Source organism: Mesitornis unicolor, unplaced genomic scaffold, assembly GCF_000695765.1.
Source record: "Mesitornis unicolor isolate BGI_N332 unplaced genomic scaffold, ASM69576v1 scaffold32024, whole genome shotgun sequence".
Lineage (NCBI taxonomy): Eukaryota > Metazoa > Chordata > Aves > Mesitornithiformes > Mesitornithidae > Mesitornis > Mesitornis unicolor.
The window spans coordinates 1-24,102 of NW_010182680.1; the positions used below are offsets into that span (position 1 = coordinate 1).

The following is a 24,102-nucleotide window of genomic DNA, read 5'->3' on the forward strand; positions in this document are numbered from 1 at the left end:
GGGTGTCGCCGCTCTGCTGCCGGGGGCGGCGGGCTGCGGCCCAAACCGGGCTCCCTGCTTCGGCGACAGCCAGTGGGGCAGGGAGGGCGTCACGTCGGGCTTCAGGAACCTTCTGGGACCGGCGTTGGTCAGGGGCGCGGGAACTTCCTCGTCTGGGCAGGGAGGTGGCAGAGCCGGGCTGTGCGGTGCAGAAGTTGCTAGAGCCTCTTGGAGGGAGCTGTCAAGCAGGGCGGTCGCTTCCCAGGTTGTAGCTGGGTTGGTTGGACCTTCGAGGCCGCCCTGGCAGACAGCAGGGATAGCTGGGCTCTTCCAGCGGAGTTGTCTGCTGAGCCTGTTCCCTCCTCCCACGGTGGATCAGCTTTATCCCCCCCTGCGATGGGACTTGGCACACCGACAACATTGGCCTGGCAGCTCCCTGCCAGCAAAGTTGGTTCTAGAAGTTAAAGAAGGGTTGTCACTAAACCTTCAGTGAATACAGAGGCAAGGCTAGCATTAAGAACGCTGGCTCATGGACCTAATGCTCCAGCCTGCCTCCAAATGTATCTTCTGAGGAATCCGTCAGTGTGGGCTTCCATTGTTCTTGAAAGCTCCTTAGGGATTTCAACATTTCAGTGCAAATGTTTCTTGCTACCAAAATTTGCTTTAACGTGGGATGCTCCAATGTTAGGGTACTTTTTCCAGGCTTGAAAAGAACCAAATCAAGCCAAAACTGAAAAACCCCACCCCTGCAGTCAAACGCTGCAACTTGAACTTCTAATGCACAACTCTTGTATTCTGGAGTTCCTTGGTCTGGCTGCATTTTTAAATTTTTACAAAATTTGTTACTGCTGTCGGGCTCAAGGAGGAAAAAAAGGTAACAAATGAAGAAAGTAAATACCAGCTAATCACTCTGGCCTGTTCAAAAAAAAAAAAAAAGGAAACTGAATATATCAAGACCTACACAGTATTTTTAGAAGTTAGAAGTTTTTCTGTCTTCTGTGCAGTTTAATCTGTCAGCATAAAATAAAAAAATAGACAAAGCTAGTTTGTTGTCCTATGTTATAACAAATTCAGCTGTTTTGTTAGACTGTTTGTTTTCTGTCTTGTGTTTTTACCACTCATTACTAGTAAATTGCCTTGCAGATAGATTTGAAGGTTATTTAGAATATATTTTTTTAGTCTGCTTTGTCTGTGTTTTCTATGTTGTCTAGCACCATAGGGATCTTTTCCTTGTCTTGACAATATTACAATAAGGAATCAAATATCTCAATGTTTTGAAAGCATCAAACGGGAAATATGGAGTCAAAACGTCTGAGTTTGGCAAATGGTAGCTGTTACCTGCACAGTCTTCTTTGGGCTCTTGCTGTATGTGCCACTTGTAACATTGGAGGACTTTCTAACAGCTCATTAAAAGACTTTAATTTAACATCTGTCATGTGTGGCTCATAGTATGAGACCTGTGCAAGCAGTGAAGCTTTTCTGTCTAATGTACATAAGAGCATGTTTGCAAAAGCAGGTGAGGCTGAAGAAATATTCCATGCATTTGGAACAGACATCAGTAAGTTTCGTGAAACCCCTGATTTCTGTGTGTGAGGGCTTTATGTGGTAGTTTTTTCCCTTTTCAAATACTCTGCCTTTTGATCTCTGGTCAAATGTTTATAGTTCAGCAGTGATGCCCTTTTCTAGGGCTCATTAGAAAGTGATTATTTTTTTTTCTTTAGTTTGGAATATTTTGATGTGGTTTTAGTTTTTCCCTTCTCCCCCAGCTCCCCTCCCCAGAAAAAAAAAAGCTGCAGCTTGAAGGAAGAGGAAGTGATGTCAGTAAGAGAATGCTTCAAGTTGTCCTTAAATTCTGTGCATAACGCTACATTAATTTTTGCTGCCATGTTAGCACACAAAAAAAAATCTGGTAGCCATTGGGATGAGAGTGAATTGACATCTTGCAGGGCAATTCAGTATTTGGATCTGTGAGGATTAAAAATGTTAAAACTTTAAAGTTTGGGGGTTTTTTTTGTTGTTGTGTTGCAGACCCAGTTATATATTTATTAGTGATTTCAGATATGAGGACTGTTACTTAGGAAACAAAACATAACACTTTGTCCAAAACATCTGAGGAGGAGATACGGAATTTAAGGAATAGTAAATCCTCTATGAAGGGCTATGAAAGAGGGAGAGTTGTTACTTGTCATGCAGTTTTTAAAGTGACAGCTATATCAGTTATTCAACAAAGAGACTGTATCTCTCATGTCAAAATTGTATTCAGGCAAAGAATACAAGAATTTTGCTATGCTCCCTCAGAAGTTAGTAAAATTGGGCAATTTGTTTTTGAGTCTCTTGCTGACTTATTTTCTGTAAGTTACAAATTTTATCTGCAAAAACTTTGAGAATAATGGCTAGCTGTCTTAAGGCTTTAATAAATTTAGATTTGGCTTTGTAGTTTTGTTCTGGCTTCATAGCCAACTGTTGGGATTTGTGAAAGTCAATTCAGATGAATTCTGGGTGTTCTTACAGCCTAAAAGATCATCTGATTTGTTTTGAAGTCTTAAAAAGTCTTAAAAAAAGTCTTAAAAAGCAAGTTTAGAGGGTGATTTTGGTGCTGAAAACCTGTTATGGGTGGAGTCATTCAGCACAAAAAATAGGTAATATTTTGTAGCTGGATCTAGGATTATAGACTGATTATAGTGAAATGAATAGTTCTGTTGTGATAGTAAGAAACAATTTCACTCTTGTGATCTCTCACCTGTGAATGTGTGAAATTTTATCCTGTATACTTGTCTTAAAAGAAGAAAAATGTGACAAACGAGCTTAAAATAAAGATACTGCATTATGTTTGTGTTCAGGCAGCTTGTAACAAAGACCGTGGTTGCAGAGGCTTTCTTACATTGAGGGATTTAAATGATTTCTTCGTTATCTGGACGTTCGTGAGTACGTTTGGGTGGGGCAGCTGCTTGGTCAGAACGTGGGAGCGCTGAACAGATCGCCCAGGTTCCCGTCTCGCTGGCTGCTCTCTATGTACATTTGTTCTGTTCAGTGTTCCCTGCAGTGTGTTCAGGATTAGATCTCAGCTATGTAGAATAATATTTAGACAAAATTCGAAAGATGAGAGCTGGAATCTTATGAATATGGTTTTTTCTTCCTTTATACTCTGTTTTTAAGCGTATATGTTTGAAAGGCTTTTTTCCCCTTTTTGCTGAACTTCACATTTCATCAGATCTTTTGTTGTCTTGTCACTCTTTTAATGTTATCAGGTTGCGTAATTTTAGTCTGTGATATAATTTCTAACCTTGTGGTTTCTGGTGATATCTTCAAATTTGGTCATGATGAAGTTGTGACAAAAATTGAATGTGGAGGAGACTCCATTAGCAGTCCTCTCTATTTCTTCCCTGTCTCTTCCCCTGTAATTGAAAGAGTCATTGCTACAGAATTGAACTCTTCATTGAAATGTTTTCTCCTTCACTGGGGATACTGAAACTGTCCTTTATTTTGGTGGCACATGGTCATCTTTATGACAGAGGCAGTGTTTCCATAGTGAATGGGCGATGTATTCAATTTTGTGATGTATTGGGTTCCAGTGTGTATTTCTGCTTACCTGTCTGAGAGGGGAAGAAACAACATGATGATAAATATATGCAATAGGATAACTTATGTATAATAAATTAAGTGCATTATATATTTATAGTTTGCGTTTTTGGTGTCTCTGAAGTAGCTTGATGTCTGTTCCGAGGTCTGTTTTAAGAGCAGTGACAATTGTTAAACCGCTTTGGTTTTATGACATGAACCTCTCAAGTTGCATAGTTTTACTGATAATTTCTTCCTGTTACTGTATATTTATAATGCCATTGCACTTAAGTTCTGTATTATCTGATGTAATGGCAATTATACGTGTGTGGTTGGTGCTGTTCAGCTTTACTTTGGAGGGAGGCAAGTAGGATGAATATAATTAGCTATTACACAAGATACAAAAGCCTTTTTATTTATTAACTACTGTTGTTAAGAATGTGATGGGATCTGCACGAGCAGGAAGTTTCTTTAGAATTCTGCACATGTGCATTGGCAGCAGCAGCTGAGAGCAAATCTGGCAGTGTTCAGTGGTGGGTGTGAAGCAGTGAGCAAACATCTACTTTTTTCTGGTATCACTGATGGTTTTATTTAATTCCTTTTGCTACGGTATAGTTGTAGAAGGATTATGAGTTGCTGTAATGCTGTTAAAAAGCCTTTGGATTTTATCTAGTAAGTGACTACAATATGTTATCTTTGTAGATCTAAACACTTGAAAATCAGCTAATGTTTTGATGATCTCTCAGCTTGCTCTTCTAAAATGTAATTTTTTTTTTGGAATGGTGTTTAAATCAGTCACTGTATTTGAGGCTTTACTAAGGCTATTGCAATACAGTCACTAAACGTTTAGTTTGCCTCTTCAAATTTGAAGTTGTGTAGGATTTTCCTTCCTAATTTTGCATTTAGTCTAACTAAAACCTGTCCACTTTACTGCCTCTCGTGAAGAGAAGATAGGATATGCCTCTCATGAAGGTCTGTGTTTGATTGTGGGCTTTTTTTCAGAGAAAGTGTAATCAGGTTCTGTCAGCTGAAGTTGTGGACTAAACTTTAATGACTGGAAAATAGATGTTAATCATTACTATGGTTTCTTGGCTTGTGAATTTTAAAAATGAAATCCAAAACTCTATTAATTTTAGTAATATCTTTTTCAGAGGAGATTTAATTGAGTTATCTTGGTTTCTTCCATGGTAAGGACATAAAGGCTTAATTTGAATTGTTGTAATTTGTAAATTAGAAGGCTTGCTGCTGCATTTCCAGGAAACAAAAATTGCATTACAACTTCATTCTGCTAAATCTGATGTTGTAATTTTTGTGCTTTTATTTGCTTTGCCAGTATAACCAGTATTTTGCCAGTATAACCAGTATTTTGCCAGTATAACCAGTATTTTGCCAGTATAACCAGTATTTTGCCAGTATAACCAGTATTTTGCCAGTATAACCAGTATTTTGCCAGTTAACTATTTTCTCAGGATGTCTCAGAAGTGCTAGTGGCAGACGATGGAGAATTTCAGCTAATTCAGTTGAGGTTGTGTGTGTGAGAGTGTGCACATGTGAAGGCATACACAGTGAGCTTATTAATGAAAGAGCTGGTGTTCCATGCTTCTGCTACTCCTTTTGTGATCGTGTGCAAAGCTGTAACAAGTTTGCTTCCTTTTGGTTCCTGTTTAACCAGAAAGCAGACGTGTCAGTGAAGAGTTAATAACTGTACTGAGAAATGAGGAGAGCCGGAAAGTCACATTGGCTTGAAAAGACACACATTCTACCGTGACTTCCTTCAACGCTGCAAATTAAATTCTGTAGTTATTTTAAAACATTCTGTCATTATGGGGATAAGTAATGTATTCTTAAGATGACCAGCTTGTTAAATTTAAAATAATGACTGAGCCCAACTGTTTGATTTGCCAATCCAGACTTTTGACTAGAATGCCTTTCAGTAGCTGACTTCACTGACAGTCAAGAAGAGGAAATCTTGCTTTAAGAATCTATTTTCAGCTAATCTTGCTGGTTTTAAAACTTGTTTTGACTACTCAAATATATTGAGTACCTAAATGTAGCTTTAAAATTGATTATTCTTTTTCGTGGAGGATGTTCTATGTCCCTCCCTATTCAAGCACTCATGTAGCTCTGCATACTTTTAACTATGCTATTGAGACAAGTATTGTTTGTCCTTTTCTGTGTCCTGAGTTTGTGGTAGTGTTCTGTTTGTTTGCTTAAAGCCTGGTGTGTGGTTTTTTTGTTTTCCAGATTGGGTTTTTTTTTTTTATTTTCCTCCAGGCAGTGTCCCCTGCCACAACCTCATCGTTGTTTCAATTTTGAACAGATTAATTCAAATGAGCAAAATACTATATTTTTACTTGTTAGCTGAACAAAAGCTGAAAATCAGATGAGCAAAGGCTCTTCTGCCCAGAAGCGGTTCATCCATTGGGAAGGCTAACAGTAATTTGAGTACACAGATGGCACAAAAATAATCAATTAGTGTCAGTTGTTAAGATCATGGTAGTACATTAAAAAAAATCTGTTTCCTTTTATCTCAGTAAAACTTAAGAGCAGAGTGCCGGTTGCCATTTCTTAAAAAACATAAATCAAATAGCGTGTAGCAGAGCAGTTGCCAAATGTGTTGCCAAGTGTGCTGTGAGTGAGCTGGTACACAGCAGTTTCTCAGGCAAGCCTCACTCGTGCTCTCACCTGGCAGCTGCCCCTGGGTGATGTTACGTGAGGAAAGTTTCTGTGATCCCAAGCTGGAATCTGTATCATAAGTTTAGGCCATCATTTTGAAATTCTTAATATCTGTTATAATGCTGCACATTTCAAACTTAGCTAGAAAAATCAGTTATTTGGATTTAAAGGACGTTTCCTATGTGCCTCCAGATTTTGTCTAGTTAGAAGTAATACAAGTATTTATTTATCAAATATAGTGTAAGAAGTTAAAAACTAATTTAAAACTATTTTTAAAAAAAAATTAATTTTTTAAAATTAAAAACTAATCTTTGAGACACTTCAATATTTTTGTGGAATTTTATTTGTAAATAAAGCTCTTTGTATTGCAGAAAATAAGCATTGATCCTCTCAGTGCCAGAGGATGGGTATGTGTTCTGTCAGGACCTTGTGCGCAGACGTGTGAGTGGCTCACAGGATAACAGCACTGAGGACTGAAAAAGCTGAAGTCTGAAGTTGAAGTGTATTTCCTGAGAAGTAGGGACAAGCCATGTTGTTGCCCTATAGCACTTTTTTTTTTCCTTTCTAAAAATTTACGTTTGATTTCTACTTTTCATCTGTTAGAAAGAAAATCACTGATGTCTGCTAATCCCACAAAATAATTTATTAAAAATAGAGTGGAATGGCAGTCACTGTTAGCTTTGTTTTTGGCTTCCCAGATGATATGAATTATTAGCAAGATAAAACAAGCAAATAAAAGAATTGTTTAAATAGTTGAGACTTGTGGCAGAAATTCTGTGCACAGAATGAATGTTTTCATTCCCATTGCATGGTTTCACTTTCTAGCCTTTTTTGTTATTTTATTTTTACTTCTTGTTTCATTTCTCTGTTTTAAGGAAAGGTGGAGGAGCCCTGAGGACTTCAGTTTAAAATGACACTCGTATATTTGTAGTTCAGCCAGTAATGTAAAAGCTGAACTAAATTTAAGTCTAAACTTTCATACATATTCCTCAAATATTAAGTTAGCCATGTATTCTCTGTTTTCTTTAGTGGCATTTTGTATGTGGGTGTGAATACTTCTTTAGTTGCCAAGATCAGTGAATGCTATCATGATGGCAAAATGAAACTTGTGGTGCTATTTTTCCAGCAGATTCTATGAAGTACTTGACTTATTTACAAAAACCAAACAAACCAAAACCCCACAAAAACCCCCAAACCAGCATTTTTATTTTTTTTTAATAACAGATAAGAGCAATGTGATACACAATACAGAATGAAATTCAGTGATTTACCCTCATTTAAGATGCTTGGGCTCAGGATGTTGCATAGGACACAATATGGTTTTTTCAGCCTCTTGTAAAATTGTGGTAGTATATGTGGTCACAGTAAGGTGCATTTTTAGTTTTCTGTAGTTAAGCTTTGTAGAACATTACTGTAGCGTAGGGTGTCTTTGTAAATGTTTGTAGTAATAAGGTAGGGTTAGATTGAGAAAGATGGAACCAGAATATTTATAATAAAGTAGAAATTAGTTATGTGGTGGTTTGGTTTTCTTTTTGTTTTTGTTGGGGTTTTTAATTATTGTGTTTCTCTTGATAGGATCTGTGAAGCATGTAGGCTGTGAAATTGGGAGAGGGAAGCACGTGTTCCAAAGGATCAGGATAATATGAACAAAAGTAGGAATAGTTGACTGAATGGATCAGCTCTTGCTCTGAGGTGTTTTATCATGGCTAACAAAACCCCAAAGTATTGCTTAGTCATTGCAAGAGACTCTAGAAAGAATTCTGAAGGTTGTAGATCTTGTCCTAGTTTTCCCATGTGTCTGCGTTGCAGTGGTGTATGTCCTGAGTCAAGGAAGGGCGAGTGGGAAAGCTGTTGATCAATATAATAGTGGAGATATAATATTTAATTATTAACAGTCTCTGAGCCTTTCCTTCAGTTTTACAATGTTGGAAAGAACAGGAAATAAAACTCACTGGAAGTCAGGTAACTTTTTAAAAGTTTCTAGCTTTTTCTAGACTTGGTAAATACCAGGTGCATTGTATCGCTGCTTGTATAGATTATACCAAAGCCTGTACTAAAAGGCAAAAGTCTTAAATGTTCTGAAAATAAATTGGTGCATATAATGATATAGTGAAGAGTGTGCATATAAGGATCTGTGTATCTGAGAGGGTAAAAATTAGGCTTTCACTACTTCTAGGTGATGATGAGCCACATAAAACTTTGTTTAAGGTATAAGCTTGGGTTGTAAATCTGGTTTTGCTCTAACAATGAGACAACCAGGCTGTTTCAACTTCATTGTTGCATTGCCAAGCTAGTTAAAACAGAAAAAAATGTATATTTTTTTTTTTAATTTTTTTTTGTCTCCTGAATGAAATTAATATTCGGGTAGCCTATTTGTCTGTAGCACCTGGTAAAAATGGCAATGCTTGTATGTGGCTAACTAAACACAATTTTTTTTTTGCTACTAAAGCTGGACCTCAAGATTGTTGTTTTGGTCCTGAATTATAAAGAAGTGATTGCTTCTAATTTGTTCTTTTTATTAGGTGATGTTTGTTTTGAAGGTTTGCTTGTTTATTTGTTTGCTTTAGAAAGGCAGCCTGGAGCATTGTGGCAGATCCATCAAAGATTTTTTTTTTCCCCAGCTGCCATTACTCCCACAGTCGGCTAACTTGACTCTTTCTGGTTCATTGTAGATAGGTTGACTTCAGTAGAGCTCGAGAAAATAGACTGTGTGCATCTTCATATTTTAAAAGCTGCATGATATATTGGGGTTGATTGAAATCTACTTGCATGCAAGGATTATGTTGACTATCAATAGACCAAAATAGAAAGAAGAAAGAAAAATGGCTGGGCAGTGTCTTCATAAATTATAGGAGAGTCATGAATTATGACTGTTTCACTGTTAAAATCTGGCAGGATCTTTTAATAATCAAGAATACACAGCGACATATTTGAACATGATTGATTAAAACACAAAAAACAAAACACCAAAAAACAAACAGGAAAAAAACCCAAAAAACCCCAACAAAAATCAAACAAAACCAAACCCAAAAAAACCCAAAACAACAACAAAAATCCGAAGAACCAAACCAAAGCAAACCAAAAAACCCCAAACACAGTAAAGCCTGTTGAGTGGTGTATAACCCTTCATTTTCTATTGTCAGCTCACCTGGAGTCTTGATCTCAGGATCCACTTGTGTGAGACACTTAACACATTTACAGCCTGTGTGTAATAGAAGACAATAGAGACAGATGAAAAAAAACCAGGAAAGAATATTGGTTGGTATTGCTTACATCAATAGGCAAAGATTTAAACACTTTTTTTGAACCTGAAATATTTTTTCCCATACACTTCAATGCGAGCAGATTTTGAGGAGGATGAAGCAGTTTTGTGTAGAGATTATGGCCAGCTCCATGAACACATGGGTATGCTTTGGGGAGGATTGAGAGCAGGAAAATGTTATTTATTCAGATTCTATGAAGGCCTCTGGGTGCCTGGTGTCATAGGCTGATGAATGGACTGGCATTTTGGTACTGATGTGAGAGTAGTAGGTTGTCAGGATGTTGTAAGTGAAGATGATTTGTTCTGATGTGGAATAGCAGCAAGAGCCAATGTGAGGCAACAGAGAGGGAAGAGACTTTTCTTAGGTGGACCAGCTGAATTCTCATATAGATCTCAAATTATGAAACTGAAGGTTTTGGTATGTATATTTTAAAGCCGGGGAAAGTGTTTTTGTTGTCTAGTTTTGGTGATGTGTGTTGTGTATATTCTGAGGCTGTGTGTTCTCTGTGTGTGTGTGTATATGTCACAAGCTAGTTTGGCCCAGTTATGGTTGCTTGAGTTTAACTGGAATTGGTAATGGGTGAGAGCAAGGGACTGAGATGATCCTTTGACTCTATCTGGACAATAAATCAGCTCCACTGTGTCATGAAGATGCAATTTAAATTTTTACTACCACAGAAAACAAAAAACGCTATTGCTGTGGTTTGTACCTATTTTGAGCGCTGAGAACATGCAAAATGTCCAGATATTCGGGATTCTTAGAGGTAGCAAAAATGTGTTTGATTCTAGGGAATCTGATTTGGGAGAAGTTGCTTCCTGTATCAAGATCTGGTGATCACATGGACTTTGAGCTGGCAATTAGGACACATGATCAAATTTCTAGGAGGTAATCTGTACCACTGAAAATGGATTGAGACTCTATGTTCGTCAGTTAGGAATTCGGTTTTGATCACACTATTTAAAGATGGTTTGTTAAACCAGTGCCTGAAATCCTTCCAAAAATTTTATAGCCATTAAGTATTTTAGTATGGTAGGTACTATAAGAGACTTCTGTCAAATCTACTTATCCCTTCATGATTCTTTGGAAGAGTGAATGAGTCTGAAAACTGTTTCATAGCTGTTAAGCCTTAGATGTCCCATGCTAACTTTTGCTTCAGGTTTGATTAACTCCTGAGTGAAGAGGGAGATTTGATTCTTTGCATAATCTCCTGTGAGCCATGCTAATGTGGTTTTTATGCTTTCTTGTTCAGAACAAGAAACTGATGATTTGACAAGGAGAATTCCTCAAACATGATGTTTAGACTTGTGACTGGGTTCAAAACTGTTGAAAACTTTATGGTCTAATAATATTTTCCTTATTTTCAGATTAACTGCTGAAGTACTGATCGAGTTCTGCTATTCTTCAATGAGGAACTATAGGCTGATCTTTTGCCATAATCTTAAACAACCATAAATGACAGAAGAATGCTTGGTCAGTGAGGGCAGCTGGCGCAGAAAACGTTTTTCAAACTCGGCTGTTTAAGTACTCTGAGGTAGGTTTCTTAAACTACTTTACTTGAGCTATATAAAAAAAAGGAAGTACTGATTTCAGTATGTCTGCTCTATTCGGATTTATCAACCCGTTAGTAAACAGAGAATTAAGTTTGGTTGCAGTGCTTTGATTATCAGTATGTAGTACTTTGTGTTCTCTGTGCCATCCTTTATGAAAGTTATTTCTTGCATTTAAGCAAGTATGTTTTCTTTTTTATTATTATTTATTTTGTAAAGACAGTTTTTTCTTTGCTAGATGAAATATTTTGGTTTTGACAGGATAACAGTTTAACTGAGTGACTTACACTGCCTTTGGTAATACCTTTGTTATCTATCGAGATCCTATATCAAGTGAAGACTTGCAAGTAAAGCTTGAGATTCTGCATGATAGGAAGAGTGATATCACTGAGCATCTAGAAGCTGGTTTTGGGGGTTTCATGTTAAGTAAAATTTTTAATTTCATGCAAGTGTTGAAAGCTTTATTGTATAGACCAGAAAATGCCAAATATATTAGAAGTAGATTGTGTATCACAAAATACTTAACCATTTAATGTAACTAAAACTTCAGGTTTTGGTTTGGTGTGATCCACTAGTTTAATTTCTTCTGGAGAGGCTTTTGTGCTGGAGTTTCAGAGCATGACTGATAAATACTGTGGAAAAAAACGTACTGAAGATTCTAGCTCTCCCAAAGTATCTTAGAACTTAAGTAATGATCTTGTAACTAGAATGTTCTGAATTTCTTTTGCTGCTATATGTGTTCTCATTGGTTGTCTGTTGAGGATTGAACAGAACACCTCTGTAGTAGCATTTATCTCATTAGCAGTACTTGGAGTTTTTACAGAACTTTTCATTAAATCAGTGAACTGATTGTGAGAGACTGGAGAGTGTTTACATCAGGTGATTAAAGCACATTGTGTTACAGTTCAACACAGTCAACAGCGTACACTGAAGTATGATTTTTGGTTTTAATTCCTCTTATTTGACAGAAAAGACAGCTTTGATTTTTGGCTGCAAAAAGATATGAGGAAGAGCTCTTCCCCTTCCTTGAGTAACTGCAACTCTGTTCTTGCTAACAAAATATTTGGAATTCCACTTGATGAGCTGCAGCAAGAAGGGCAACCAGACAATGAGGTTCCATTCATAGTCCGCCATGTCGTGGACTATATTGAGGAACATGGTATGTATTATCTTGCTGTACTTTAAATAATATATTCAGCTGTTAGTCTTGTAGAATACATTGTGTTTTTTGAAGAGTACTCGTTTTCTGAATCTACTCATATTCAATAGGATGTGATTTGGTTGTGGGTAGGTTGGTTTTTTTGGTGATACACACTTCTTTACTCCTTCTGTCGTATTTGATTATCGCTGTTTTGTAGTTAACACTAATGTAGTCACCTCAGCTTGGTACTTCACAGTAAATGGTGTGGTTTAGATACTGCTAACAATTACTTTATTATTGTATTGCTAGCTGGGCATAAGAGTGTGTTTACTGAGGAAAGGGCTCCTGGATGTCTTGTAGAACTGTTGTCCAGAAAGTAATTCAGGATGTGAATTGTGCATATCTGATTGTAAGTATTTTTCTGATATTTGTCCATGCTAGATCTGAAAGATTATTTCTATAACTTCTTTCTGATTCAGGGGGTCTGGAACAAGAAGGACTTTTTCAAGTCAATGGGAATGCTGAGACAGTGGAGTGGCTTCGGCAGCGGTATGATAATGGAGAAGATGTGGACCTGGTTAAAGAAGCAGATGTACCCTCAGCTATTAGCCTTCTTAGATTTTTTCTTCAAGAACTTCCAGAGCCGGTTATCCCAGGCAGTTTGCACATACATTTGATGCAACTTTCTCAAGGTAATAATTATTTTTTATTCATTGTTCTTATTATTTTAAGAGTAATGAATACATTACATTTTGATTTGTAGTGGCACTAGGTTGTCTTTGGTGTTCTGTTTAATAGTGTACCAGAAAGCATTCAAATACATCTTTTCTTAGCACAAGACCCAAATAAATAAGTCTTTTTTAGGGAAATTATTCTGGAATCTAAAACACTTTATCCATCATGCAGGAAAATAGTGAAGCTGCCACAGATCATGCTTATTAGTTCTGAATACTCCATGTTCTTTTGCATGAATATTGGGACACTGGTCAAAGCCACTGGAATCAAAGTTGTTTGATAGTTTCCCACCAGTGATGCTGTAAAAGTGCTAGGGAATGGTTTTGTTGTAGTTCCTCTGAATTACTCTGCCTGTGCTTCCATGACACTTAAAGCTTTTGTGTACTATGAAAGAGATCTCAAGACCTATACTTATGTCATATTTGCTTTCCCGCTGTGGATTTTTTCAGTTTAAAATTCATTTGTAGGAGGAAAAAAAACCCAAACCTGTCATCAGCATATTGTTGCTAAGTATGTTTTTTCATATACTGCAGAGCTTGCCCTTTCAAATCAACACCCATATGCTGGCACGGTATTTTCTTCACCAATTCCCACCTTGTCTATCTGTATCCACTCCCCTGGGTCTTTTGGCCTCTGCTGTGTTGAGTGGTGTTGGAGCTGATTCATAACTTGTCTAGTGAAAACGCTTGTCTTGCAGCACCAGGTTAATCGTGTCCTCAACGGGTGGAGGTGTGCACCCTGTGGTGTAGCTCAGGGTTCTGCTGGTTGTCACTCTGCAGGAGTGTTGCTCGTTTTCCAGTGTCAGTTTGTACTTCTCTTCAACTGCTGGCCTTGGTTTGCTTTGTAAGAGGCGCATTTTTTTTTGGATTTAGTTTTCTGTTGTTTATTCCTGATAAGAACTTGATAACGCTCATGACAGTCCTGTTTGTTCAGAGTGGGAATTGGTTTGTAGGATGAGTGAGTATAGCATAATTTTCATATGTTATGCTACATTTACTAAGTGCTAAGCTGGAGAGTCAGCTGCAGGAGTTTAAGGCTCTACATTTTCCTCCCTTGGTAGCCCCTGCATCCTGAAACTTTGAATGTGGGTTGGTTACCTGGATAGCTGGTGAAGCAGACTGCTGTGTGAGGCACTAAATAGTCTTGTGCTGTAAAGAGTTTTTGAAAGCTACTGACTAGAGAAGCTTTTTGAGGTTGGTTGGTTGTCCTGTTCAGTAATGAGAAACTGAAGTGGATACAGAATTTCATTAGTGATATATCTGCTGTTTGGTTTGTGTTGCTAAGGTCGTGGTTCATTGGACCCAGTAAACAGGGGTTTTGTTTTTGTGGGGTTTTTTTTGTTTGTTTTGTTGTTTATGGGTTTTTTTGGTGTTTTGTTTTGTTTTTTCCTCCTGGAAAAGATGATAAATATCAAAAGGATTGTTAAGGCAGTAATGCAGAATACTGCTGGTTGCTCAACATTGCTTGATTTGCAATGTTATCTATCAGGACTGGAAATGGGATCGAGGGATTGGCAGTGCAGTTCCCTTCTATGACTTGTAAAATACAGTGTGAAAATCGGGGATTTCCCATTTTTGAGTAGATGAAGGATTTGCATATGAGTTGTTTAGGGCAAAGAGCTGTTCTTCAGCATGCAAGTCCCCATGTAGTTCTCTTTTGTTAAATATGCAGAGAAACTGTGCTTAAACTTGCAGCTTACTGTGTTTAGTGTCTTTCTCAAAGTGTAAACGTAGTGATTTCAGAAAGATTTAAAGTTGTCTGTACCAAGGAAATGAAAACACAAACCTTTAAACATTGTTTCCTGATACTAAAATTAGAGTTTCAGTTTCCTCAACTCAGGTTTTACTTTTGATATTTCAACTGTCTGACAGACATATCTGTTAGTTTCCAGAATTACAATATCATGTAGAAGGTGGCAGTAAATTTGGCTCCATGTGTTACTTCTGCTATTCACCTCTTTAGCAGTCCTTCCATATCATTAGGTTAAGCTTGGTTCTCAAAACTGTTTAGGCCACACCTTGTTGTATAACTGTATACATCTTTTGAGGCTTGTCCTGTGCAGGTTTAATGGTGGTTTCTCAAAGGCAAATGACTTTAGTAATTGAAGTGTGAATTTGACCCCGACACACTAGGCCATGTGTCTCAGAAGTGTGTAGTCACTGTTTACTGTCAGAGGACTTAAGTTACAGGTAAGAAGGTTTTCACTTTGGGTCTCTGACTGTTGTTTAGAACCTAAATTTTAGGGCAGATTGGTTAAATAAAATTTATGTATGTATGTGCAAGGTGGTCTGACTGTCACCTCTGTCTTGCTCCCTTCCTTTGTGAAGGTCTGCTTTGTGAAAGTATTTTGTTAGGTTTTCTTTTGCTGTTCTGTTCCCTAAGCGCATTTCTAGAGTAAGACCTAACAGTAATATATTCTTCATTGTCCTGTGTTACTGCGCTGAGAGGATAGTGAGAGGATTGTTTCTCTGTGCCTGGTTGTCGGTAGTCAAATACTGTAGATGTTGGCTGTGTCTGTGCAGATGAAGTCCTGCACAGTTACTGTTTGGTGTTGCTGTGCATACACAGCAGGGAATTTACTTACTGCTTTGATTTGGTATTAAGGACTAGTATGTCTCAGCTCTCTCATCTAGAGAGGCAGACTGTTGATCTTCAAACAGCTTTTTACCTTTCTAACTGCTCTGAGGAATTTCCAAATGTCTGAGAAAGAAGGGGAGGCCTGTTAGTATAAATTTTTTACTCCTGTTTTGCTTTCCTGGCATTTCCTTTCCTTTACATGGACTTTATTAGGTACAAACAATTGTAAACTCTTTGAACCTTGTAGCTTATAAGGCTGATAATACAACAAATGAGATTAGTGGGAAGATATTTTGATGAAGGCTATAGTTAGATGAAGGGTGTTTTATGGTGACCCTTTTTCGGGTGTGAAATTGAATCAGCAAGCTTCAAGCTAAGTATGTGTTAGGATGATTGCATTGAGATTGCTTGTATTGCTTGTTAAATATTACAAAAGGAAGTAGAGTGTTGAGAACAGGATGCTTTGTGAAGGAAAAAGTGACAATGGGGTTACCTCATCTGAAATAGGGAGAATTTAGCTAGCTCTTAAGTTGGCTCTTGTCTCTGGAGCTGTTGCTGTCTCTAGCTCTTCTGCAAAGCAATTGTTATGTAGCAGCAGCAAAATGAAAGGGGAAGGAGGAGCTGGCTCTATGTAATCAGAAACCTGAGTGAGCATTAATTGGGGAAAACATGCTGAACACCAATTGGACTTGCAGAGGAGAATATGGTAGAAATCATTGGTTTAGATTATAAATTTCTGCTTCATATTAAAAATTAAGTATATAGTTTTATTTGTCATTAGGGAAAGTAATCTGATGGTACTGTGCTGTGGAATTGAGACTGGGGAAGGGGTTGGTTTTGTTACATTCTCCTGCCTTTTCACCACCTCTGCAAACCTCTGACATGATTGAAGAAAGAGTGATGGAATAGGAAATGTTGTCAGCCTGTCTTGGAAAGCTCAGAGAGGAAGAGACTAATCAGAGATTCAAATGAGAGGGGTGAGATACTGGGACAGATTGTTATGAAGTACTGCACTATAAATGCCCTTCAGATACAGAATCATAGAACAGTTTAGGTTGGAACAGGCCTTAAAGCTCATCCAGTCCAACCCCTGCCATGGGCAGGGACACCTCCCACCAGACCAGGTTGCCCAAAGCCCTGTCCAACCTGGCCTTGAACACCTCCAGGGAGGGGGCATCCACAGCTTCCCTGGGCAACCTGTGCCAGTGTCTCACCACCCTCACAGTAAAGAATTTCTTCCTAATATCTAGTCTGAATCTACCCTCTTCCAGTGGCCTGGCCATATGTGGCCTGGATGCTTCAGTTCTTGGGTTTGGGATGTGATTTTTTTTTGTTTGGTTGTTTTTTTTTCCCTCCTTGTTCCATGGAAACTTTAGTATGAAAATCTTGAACCACACAAATGCAAGTCAAATTCTGTCGTTTTAGGCTGTGCTCTCACCAAATTACTTGTACTTCAGAAGTAAATGTTGTCAGTCAAAAAGTTGATCAGTGTCAAATGTGAAAAAGCAAGTGCTTTATTTCTCCGATTAAAATATTTTTATTGCATTTTTCAGATTATAATAATGAAGATGAATTTGGAAGAAAGTTGAGGTTCCTCTTGCAGCAGCTTCCACCTGTTAATTACAGTTTGTTAAAGTTTCTGTGTAAATTTTTAGCTAATGTAGCATCACATCATGAAGAAATTTGGTCGGCAAGTTCTTTAGCTGCAGTCTTTGGCCCGGATGTTTTTCAGTAAGTTAGTTGTAAAAGTTCGTGCGGTGTTTTTGTGTGAATTTGGCAGTGTACATCAGTAAAGTCTTTCCTAGTGCATGTGTAACAGTAGCAAGTACACAATGTTGTTTTTGGCAATATATTTTTGTCTGTTTCCCCCCCCACTCCCTCATCCCAGTTTTGTCTTAAAATTTTCACTTGGTTTTAAACAACTTGTCTATGAGCTGTGGCATTAGAAACCACTGATTTGATTGTCACATTACTGTATTCTGAGGTTCAAGTTTGTTAGAGATAGTGTGTAAGATTACTATTTGTAGCAAGAAAGCAGTTCAGGAAGAAGGCTGTTAAAATATAAATGTGTACTGGGGTTTCCTCTCAAAAGGAAAATACTTGAATTTGAAATACTCCTTACGAAAACTTAATTTACTAAATAGTTATTACTTCAGCACTTTTAATTATAAACTAGTATAAAGCTTTAGATGCAGTCCTGTAAATGTATGCTTAAAGTTCTGTACATTCAGAGTGGATTAGGGATAACGGTCTGAAGTGTAGCCCTTAGTCATGGGAGTCATTGACAGGAGTTCTTTGGGGAAACAGTTGGATTTAGATTTTTTAAACTAAACCTGTGTTGAAATCTTCAGCATTTACACAGATGTGGAGGATCTGAAAGAACAAGAAATAGTTAGCAGAATAATGGCGGGACTTCTGGAGAACTACTATGAGTTCTTTGAAAATGAAGAGGAAGATTTTTCATCTACTAATGATTTAAGCTCAATAACTGAGCAGGTAAGAATATTTTAAATATCAATGTGTTATCACTTAAGTATCTGTTATACACTTTTATGTTTATGGAAGGTGTGTTGGTACCGTTTTCTTTGGTATGCCTTTTGGCAGTTTCTTGTGAACTGACAAAACCTGGTATTTCCTTAAATGCATTTTTTTAACATAGGTATGCTTGTGAAATTGTTGCTTTGTAGTAAGAAAACTATGATATGTAGAAAACTACATAGGAACTAAACCAACAATGATATCCTGCCCAACTCGGGTGTTATGCTATATAAGCAGTATAGCTTTTTATTTACTTTTTTTTGATGGAGAACTGTTATGTTTTGGTGCGTGTTTGAGGGTTTTTTGTTGTTGTAGTTTGTTTTGTTTTAAGCAGATGCAGAACTGTGCTGTTTTTGGTCTTGGTCAATAATATTTCTGGGTGTGTCTTACAGAAATGTGCATGGTCTCACACTCCACTTGATGTTATCAGTGTTACTCTGTGCCAAAATTTTAGAATGGTGTTTCTGACTTTAAGACTTCAAAATACCATCTTGGCGTTGGTGAGAGAAGCATTGAAATTAGAGAAACAAAGATGAGTAGAATAGAAATACTCTGGGTCCTGATACTCAACTGAGAGGATTGCCAGATTCACCTGCCCATGTGAGTGATGGTTTGCAGTATCACTCTTCTGCCTTCCTTCACAACACATTTAACTTTGTGAAGTAAAATACCATGTCATGCTGGGATGAATAGAGATGGAGAATTGCTAAGGAAATAAAAATGCAGTTTTGTGATACAACTTCCTTCTGTTGGCAAATATTCTTAATTCTAACAAGTCGTGGTGTATAAGTGATAATGCATGGAAGAAGTAATTTTGTATAATCGTAGACAGTTCATGGATTATTAAAATCTTGGCTCAAAGCCTTCCTCAGAAATATGGAAAGCTATAAACCGAATTTTCCCATGTTCAGTTGGCTTAAGAAATTATGGATTTTCTTTAAAGAGGAAAAACAGTAAATAACCAGCAGTTGCTAAGGAAGGTAACAGGAAATACTGAATTTTTAAAGCCTAACTATCCCACAAACCCCTGCTCTAGCAAGACAGGTAAGGCAAGTACTAGAGCAGCTGGTTGCTTCCTCTTCACTGCAGTAGACACCTCGCCCATTGGTCTGGTCTGCCAAGCGTGGGCAGCAAGTTCTGGATCGAGCAGCTTCTGCTCTGCTAGCTCGGCTGGTGAAGCGCTGCAGCTTTGCAGTGTTTGCTGTCTCTGCAGCTCTTTGCAGGAGTACGTCTAGCACTGAGAACTGACACAGCCCCGCTGTTAGATAGAGCTGGGCTGTGACTTGTGCAACCGGAGGCTGAAGGTGATCGCCTGAGGTTGGGATGACTGCTCTTTCAAGTGTAGTTGGTCTGTGCTCTCATGCTTTGAAATTATTGACTTGTCTGGGAGTCACTATATGTTTTAGCAAAAAGGTTTCCCAAGCATAAGTCTGTGTGGTGTGTGGTTGTGGTTTTGACTTTGTTTTTCTTAAGTTTGAGGCCTGGTGGGGTGTCCCTTTAATTTCATGGTGTGTCCACCAGATGTCAACAGTGCACTTCTGTTGGGTCCTTCTCCTTCCCGGGCTGGGGCGGTGGGGGTGCAGAAGGGCCGCTGTCCACACCGGGCACAGCCCCACTGGCATCTGCCTGCATGCAAGTGGGCTTTCCCTTGCTTCGCTACCACGTCCTCTTGCCATTTCAGAGGAGAGTCAGGGATAAATACGTTTCTTGCCCTGAGTGTAGTGGTGTATAACATTCCTCTCAAATATTTACCTTCTCTTTGTCTTCTGTGTTGTCTTAAACTTCTGAAGTTTCGATTTTCTTAATTCAGTGGTTTTATTTTATACTCATGGCAGATACTATAAAGCGTATTTTCTTAAGGCTGCTGCTGATATTTTAATTCTTTGGTTTGCAAGTTCGGGAGATGAATAATCAATCACAGAGTGGTTTTACAAATCACAAGTTTGTTGTGTTTACCTCTCTGTTTTAGGTATAGTTTCTTTTTAAAAAATGAAGGTGGCTGTATTGAATTGTCAGTTGGCTCTATTGTTTTAGTTTTTAAGTTGGCTGTGTTTTACTGCTTCAGTAAAAATATCTGTGCTTGGAAACAAAAAAGAATAGGCAAGAGGCTTCAAAGAAATCTCTCAGTGTCCTTGTGTATATTTGCCTTTATAAGTATTCATTCAGTACTTCAGAGTTTGGATTCTTAGACTTCTACATTGCCTTCCATAGAAGTGTTTGACAATGCTTCTCTTACATGAATAAGGCTACCTATGGAATAGAGAAGAGTTATCTATTCCTGATTTATTTGTAGAGGAAGGAAGGTTCTGTGCCTTGTGGCTTCAGTGTGTGTTCGTTTACTGCATCAAAGGTGCTGCTCTTTTCAGGTTTTGTCCAGTGTTTCAAAAGGGTTATGTAGCTTTTTCATGAAGTGTAATGTATGGTTTTACATAAAAGCAAGTATAATGTGCCTGTTTTTCTAAAACTGAAAAATTACAAGTATTTTGTTTTTATACTTCTCGCACTCTTTTAATTCCTTGGATCTCTTAAAAGAACTTTTCAAGCCATTAACTGCAAATAAATCTTTTTATTAGATCAATGATCTCTTGGAAGAGGAGGAAGATGTAAAGCTTGAGCAGTCTGAAGAACTTCCAGAAGATGGCACAGAGAAACCTGCTGAAGGGCCAGCTGTGGTGCATCTAGATATGACAGGGAATCTCTCAGATTCTAGGAGTGTTACAGCATCAACAAGGTAACTTGTTTCTGCCTTGCAGTTTGGATTTAAAGATTGGAGTATGGTCTGTGCTGTCAGAGAGAAAGAAGCTATCGGGCTTTTGAGAAAAGAGATGATGTCTGCAAACGGAAGCTTTAGAAGTAGGTGCAGTTCTTGTAGTAGTAGAATATAGGATAAAACAACTGTTCCCAAATTCAGGAGAGGAATGCCTGTAGAGCTCAAATTGGATTAACTATGGTGATTTATGCAGAGGAAGGGAAAAAGGGCATATTTTATGAAAGTGTGAAGTGGTATTTAAACAGTAAATTTTGTAGCAGAAGCATAAGAAGAATCTGAATATTGGTAAATGCAAATCCATTCTGTACCATCTTTTCACCACTCCCTTTCAGTGGGAAATCCTACGACTGTTTCTTGTCACATGCTGGTGAGCAGAGATGTGTCCTTACGTGTCCCTAACTCTTTTCTAAATGTGTGAGAATTTGTCCAGTTTTTTTCGTATGCCCAGTTTGGTCAGGTGTTAAATGAGGAAAAGTATTTTCTTATTTCACTAGAGTACAGTGAAATATATTTCATAAACTACTGTAATGAAGACTCTCTAGATGTGATTACTTCCCGAAAATATCCTAGACAGAGAAAACACCAGGAATGAAGAGGAACTATGCATGACCAGAAGCACAGAGGAGAGCAAGTGGGATAATGTTGACCATTAATGATTTTTAGGTTGGAGTTTGGAGGTTCTGGAAAGGCCTTTGTTAGGAGCAACGTGCTAGAAATTGAGCACTTTAAAGATGATACTTTGTGAGACTTCATAGAATGGGCTGCTTGCAGAAAGACTTGATTTGAGGGTCCAGAAAGTCGTCTTAATTTGAGTTGAAATGGAGGCTCCAGATACTCTGTTTTGTTAAAGCTGACTTGCTAATAGATTGGTAAAACACCTGAAGATCCTTCTTTAGTTAACTTAAACTCTGCCAACTAAATTTATCTCAGAGGTTGATATTTCTTTGTTGTATCAATGTAGGAGTGACGTGACTGATGCCTGTGCACAGGCTGAGCTTTGTTTAACTGCTTTTTAGAAAAAAGTTACTAGAAGAACGCATCGAGGCCAAGATCTCTCATTGTCCAAACAGGTGTAGCGGCTGCTGAAGCTGCAGGGACCTGCGTTACGTGCCTGAGAGGCAGACTGCAGGGATGTGTTTGGGTGGGCTCTGCTGGTAGAGAGCTGTGAACAGGTTCAGAAGTTGCAAAGAACAGTTTCAGGCAGCAGTATTGGAGTGGGAGTCAGCTTTTAGTTAAGATCAGTCGTCATACAGGAGACGCATTAGCTTAAAATGGTACTTCCATTTGAGAGCTTATCTGCACTTGCTTGTAATACACAGGTTTAGGTTTTATTTGCTTGTGGTATACAAATTTTAATTTTTAAGGCTGCTTTAGTTGTATTATAGTGTATGTAGCTCTACAGCATGTGTTAGCTGTGGGTTCTGCATGTAAAGACTTGTAGGGAGAGGTGAGGAAGAAAATATGTTAAGTGTGACTAAAAGCAGAAGAAATGCAGGGAGAATCACAAGTAAGTTTACTGCCCGAATAGTCTCAAGAATGTGGATTTCGGGTTGAAATCTGTTCAGCTGCTTGGTTGCGCACTTCCTTCTACTTCATTGCAAGAATTTCTGAAATATAAATGAGGAAAATGCCATTTTGTAATGTAAATTGTATTTTAATCGTTAATTATCCTTTTCAGCAGTAGAGCTGTTTAATTTTAGTTTGAGTTGAATGAAAACACAAGTTGTTGCAGTTGGAATTTCTACAGAAGTGTTCCTTCTTCCAATTGACGTTTTAAAGCAATTTAACTACTCACAGGTATTGAGTTGCTTGTGGAATGCGTAAGTGCAGCAGTAGTGACAAACCCAACGTGTTTGAGAGTTTAACTTTGATAGCCTAAAGAGAAAAACATTTTTCCTAGTTGTTTAGTGTTAATTAAAAATTAATAGGCATTAATTATGGTTGGCATTTTACATAATTTGTGGGGAAGGATAAGGAGCAAGCCTGTAGAAGAAGAGAGAATTTTGACTTTAAAACCAGAACATCTGCAGGAAATACTTAAAATACAGAGGATGAGGGAGTATGGTTTATTAAGCTTTTAACCACTATAAATACTGTAAGTGTTTTTCCAAACTTAGTCTTTCATAGTGTACATTTAATGGCCTTTTTTGGTTTTAGTTTCCTGACGTAAAAAAAATAACATTTATAAACCCCAAATATTAATGCAGGTTTATAGGGTTGTTTGTCTTGATACAGAGCCTGCAGCAGCTTATAAAGGAAAGAGGAGGAGAAGTGGATCTTAAACATGATTCTTGCAGTTCTTTAACCTGGAGGTTTTCTGCCTCTTGACTGTTGTCACATTTTGGGAAATGAATATCTGTGTATTTTTGGTCCCTTTGGAGAGAGAAGGAATAGAACTCTGAGGCTGCATGTTCTGCGTGTTAAAGATTGGTTATCTGGATTCAAATGGTGGGGTATACGACCTTCCTTCTAGGTAGCTGGACTGCCACTTGCTCATAATTTTGTCCACTCCCTTTTTTCTTTAGTCTTTGTTTGTTCTTTCTGAAACGTACAACCTTCATGCACTGCATGCTGCTGAGGGTGAGAGAGATCTGGTGAGAATGTGGATAATCATTAATGCAGTTAGATTTAGTGACTGCTTGAAAATGGTATTTAAAATAAACCTGTTGAGCGATCTTTAAGCCCATTACGTAATGACTCAGGGAGCATTTATTGCACACGAGCTGACATTGGGAATGTAGAGGAAACTACAGGTTTTTTTGTAGTTCTTGCTGTTAACAGAAGCTGTTTCCTCAGCACCCTTTCTTTCTTTCTTTTGGTTTTGCTGTCGTGTCTTTCGGAGAAGAGCATTACTGACTCAGCATTGCAGCTGACTTCTAAGACACTGTTGAAATAATCACTTTAGGATCCTTAGCTGTCATTATTCCAAATTTTTCATCACTGCGCTTTGCCAAGCTTTACTACTTGCAGTTCATCTCAAATATTGTCAGCCAGAAGCCTTATATAAAAACTCTTGACATGTTCTTTGGGCTTTTCAAAACTATATGTGTAAAAATATGAGCTATGACAAGTAGTAAGTTTTGTAAACAGTTTGCTTTGTCTATGTTAAATGGAATGACAAGGGCAAGCTCCTGGCTGGCTTGTGTGATATTTCTGTTAACCCTTTTTTTGTTTTAATTAGCTCTGATCAGTGAGAGAAGGCAATAATATTAACAGCAACAAAGTGAGACAAAATGCACATATAGCAAGGCTAACCAAATAGAACAACTGCCTTGAATTGCTATTATTCTTACAGTTTAGTGCTCTCTTTAAGATCCA

At 37.9% G+C, this 24,102-nt stretch overlaps 1 protein-coding gene across 2 annotated transcripts in view; it reads left to right on the top strand.

The window, feature by feature from the left end:
- The first annotated feature begins 10,840 nt into the window (after nt 1-10,840).
- Nucleotides 10,841-24,102, top strand: part of FAM13B (family with sequence similarity 13, member B) — a 38,768-nt gene continuing 25,506 nt past the window's right edge. Inside the window, exons 1-6 of one of the 2 annotated variants that reach the window (XM_010183865.1) lie at nt 10,841-11,007; nt 11,992-12,182; nt 12,644-12,856; nt 17,030-17,207; nt 17,828-17,972; nt 20,588-20,745. In XM_010183865.1, coding sequence (XP_010182167.1) covers nt 12,026-12,182; nt 12,644-12,856; nt 17,030-17,207; nt 17,828-17,972; nt 20,588-20,745 — 851 coding nt within the window. In that variant the 5' untranslated portion in view covers nt 10,841-11,007; nt 11,992-12,025. The remainder of the gene's footprint in view (nt 11,008-11,991; nt 12,183-12,643; nt 12,857-17,029; nt 17,208-17,827; nt 17,973-20,587; nt 20,746-24,102) is intronic. The other variant, XM_010183866.1, reaches the window with a different exon arrangement.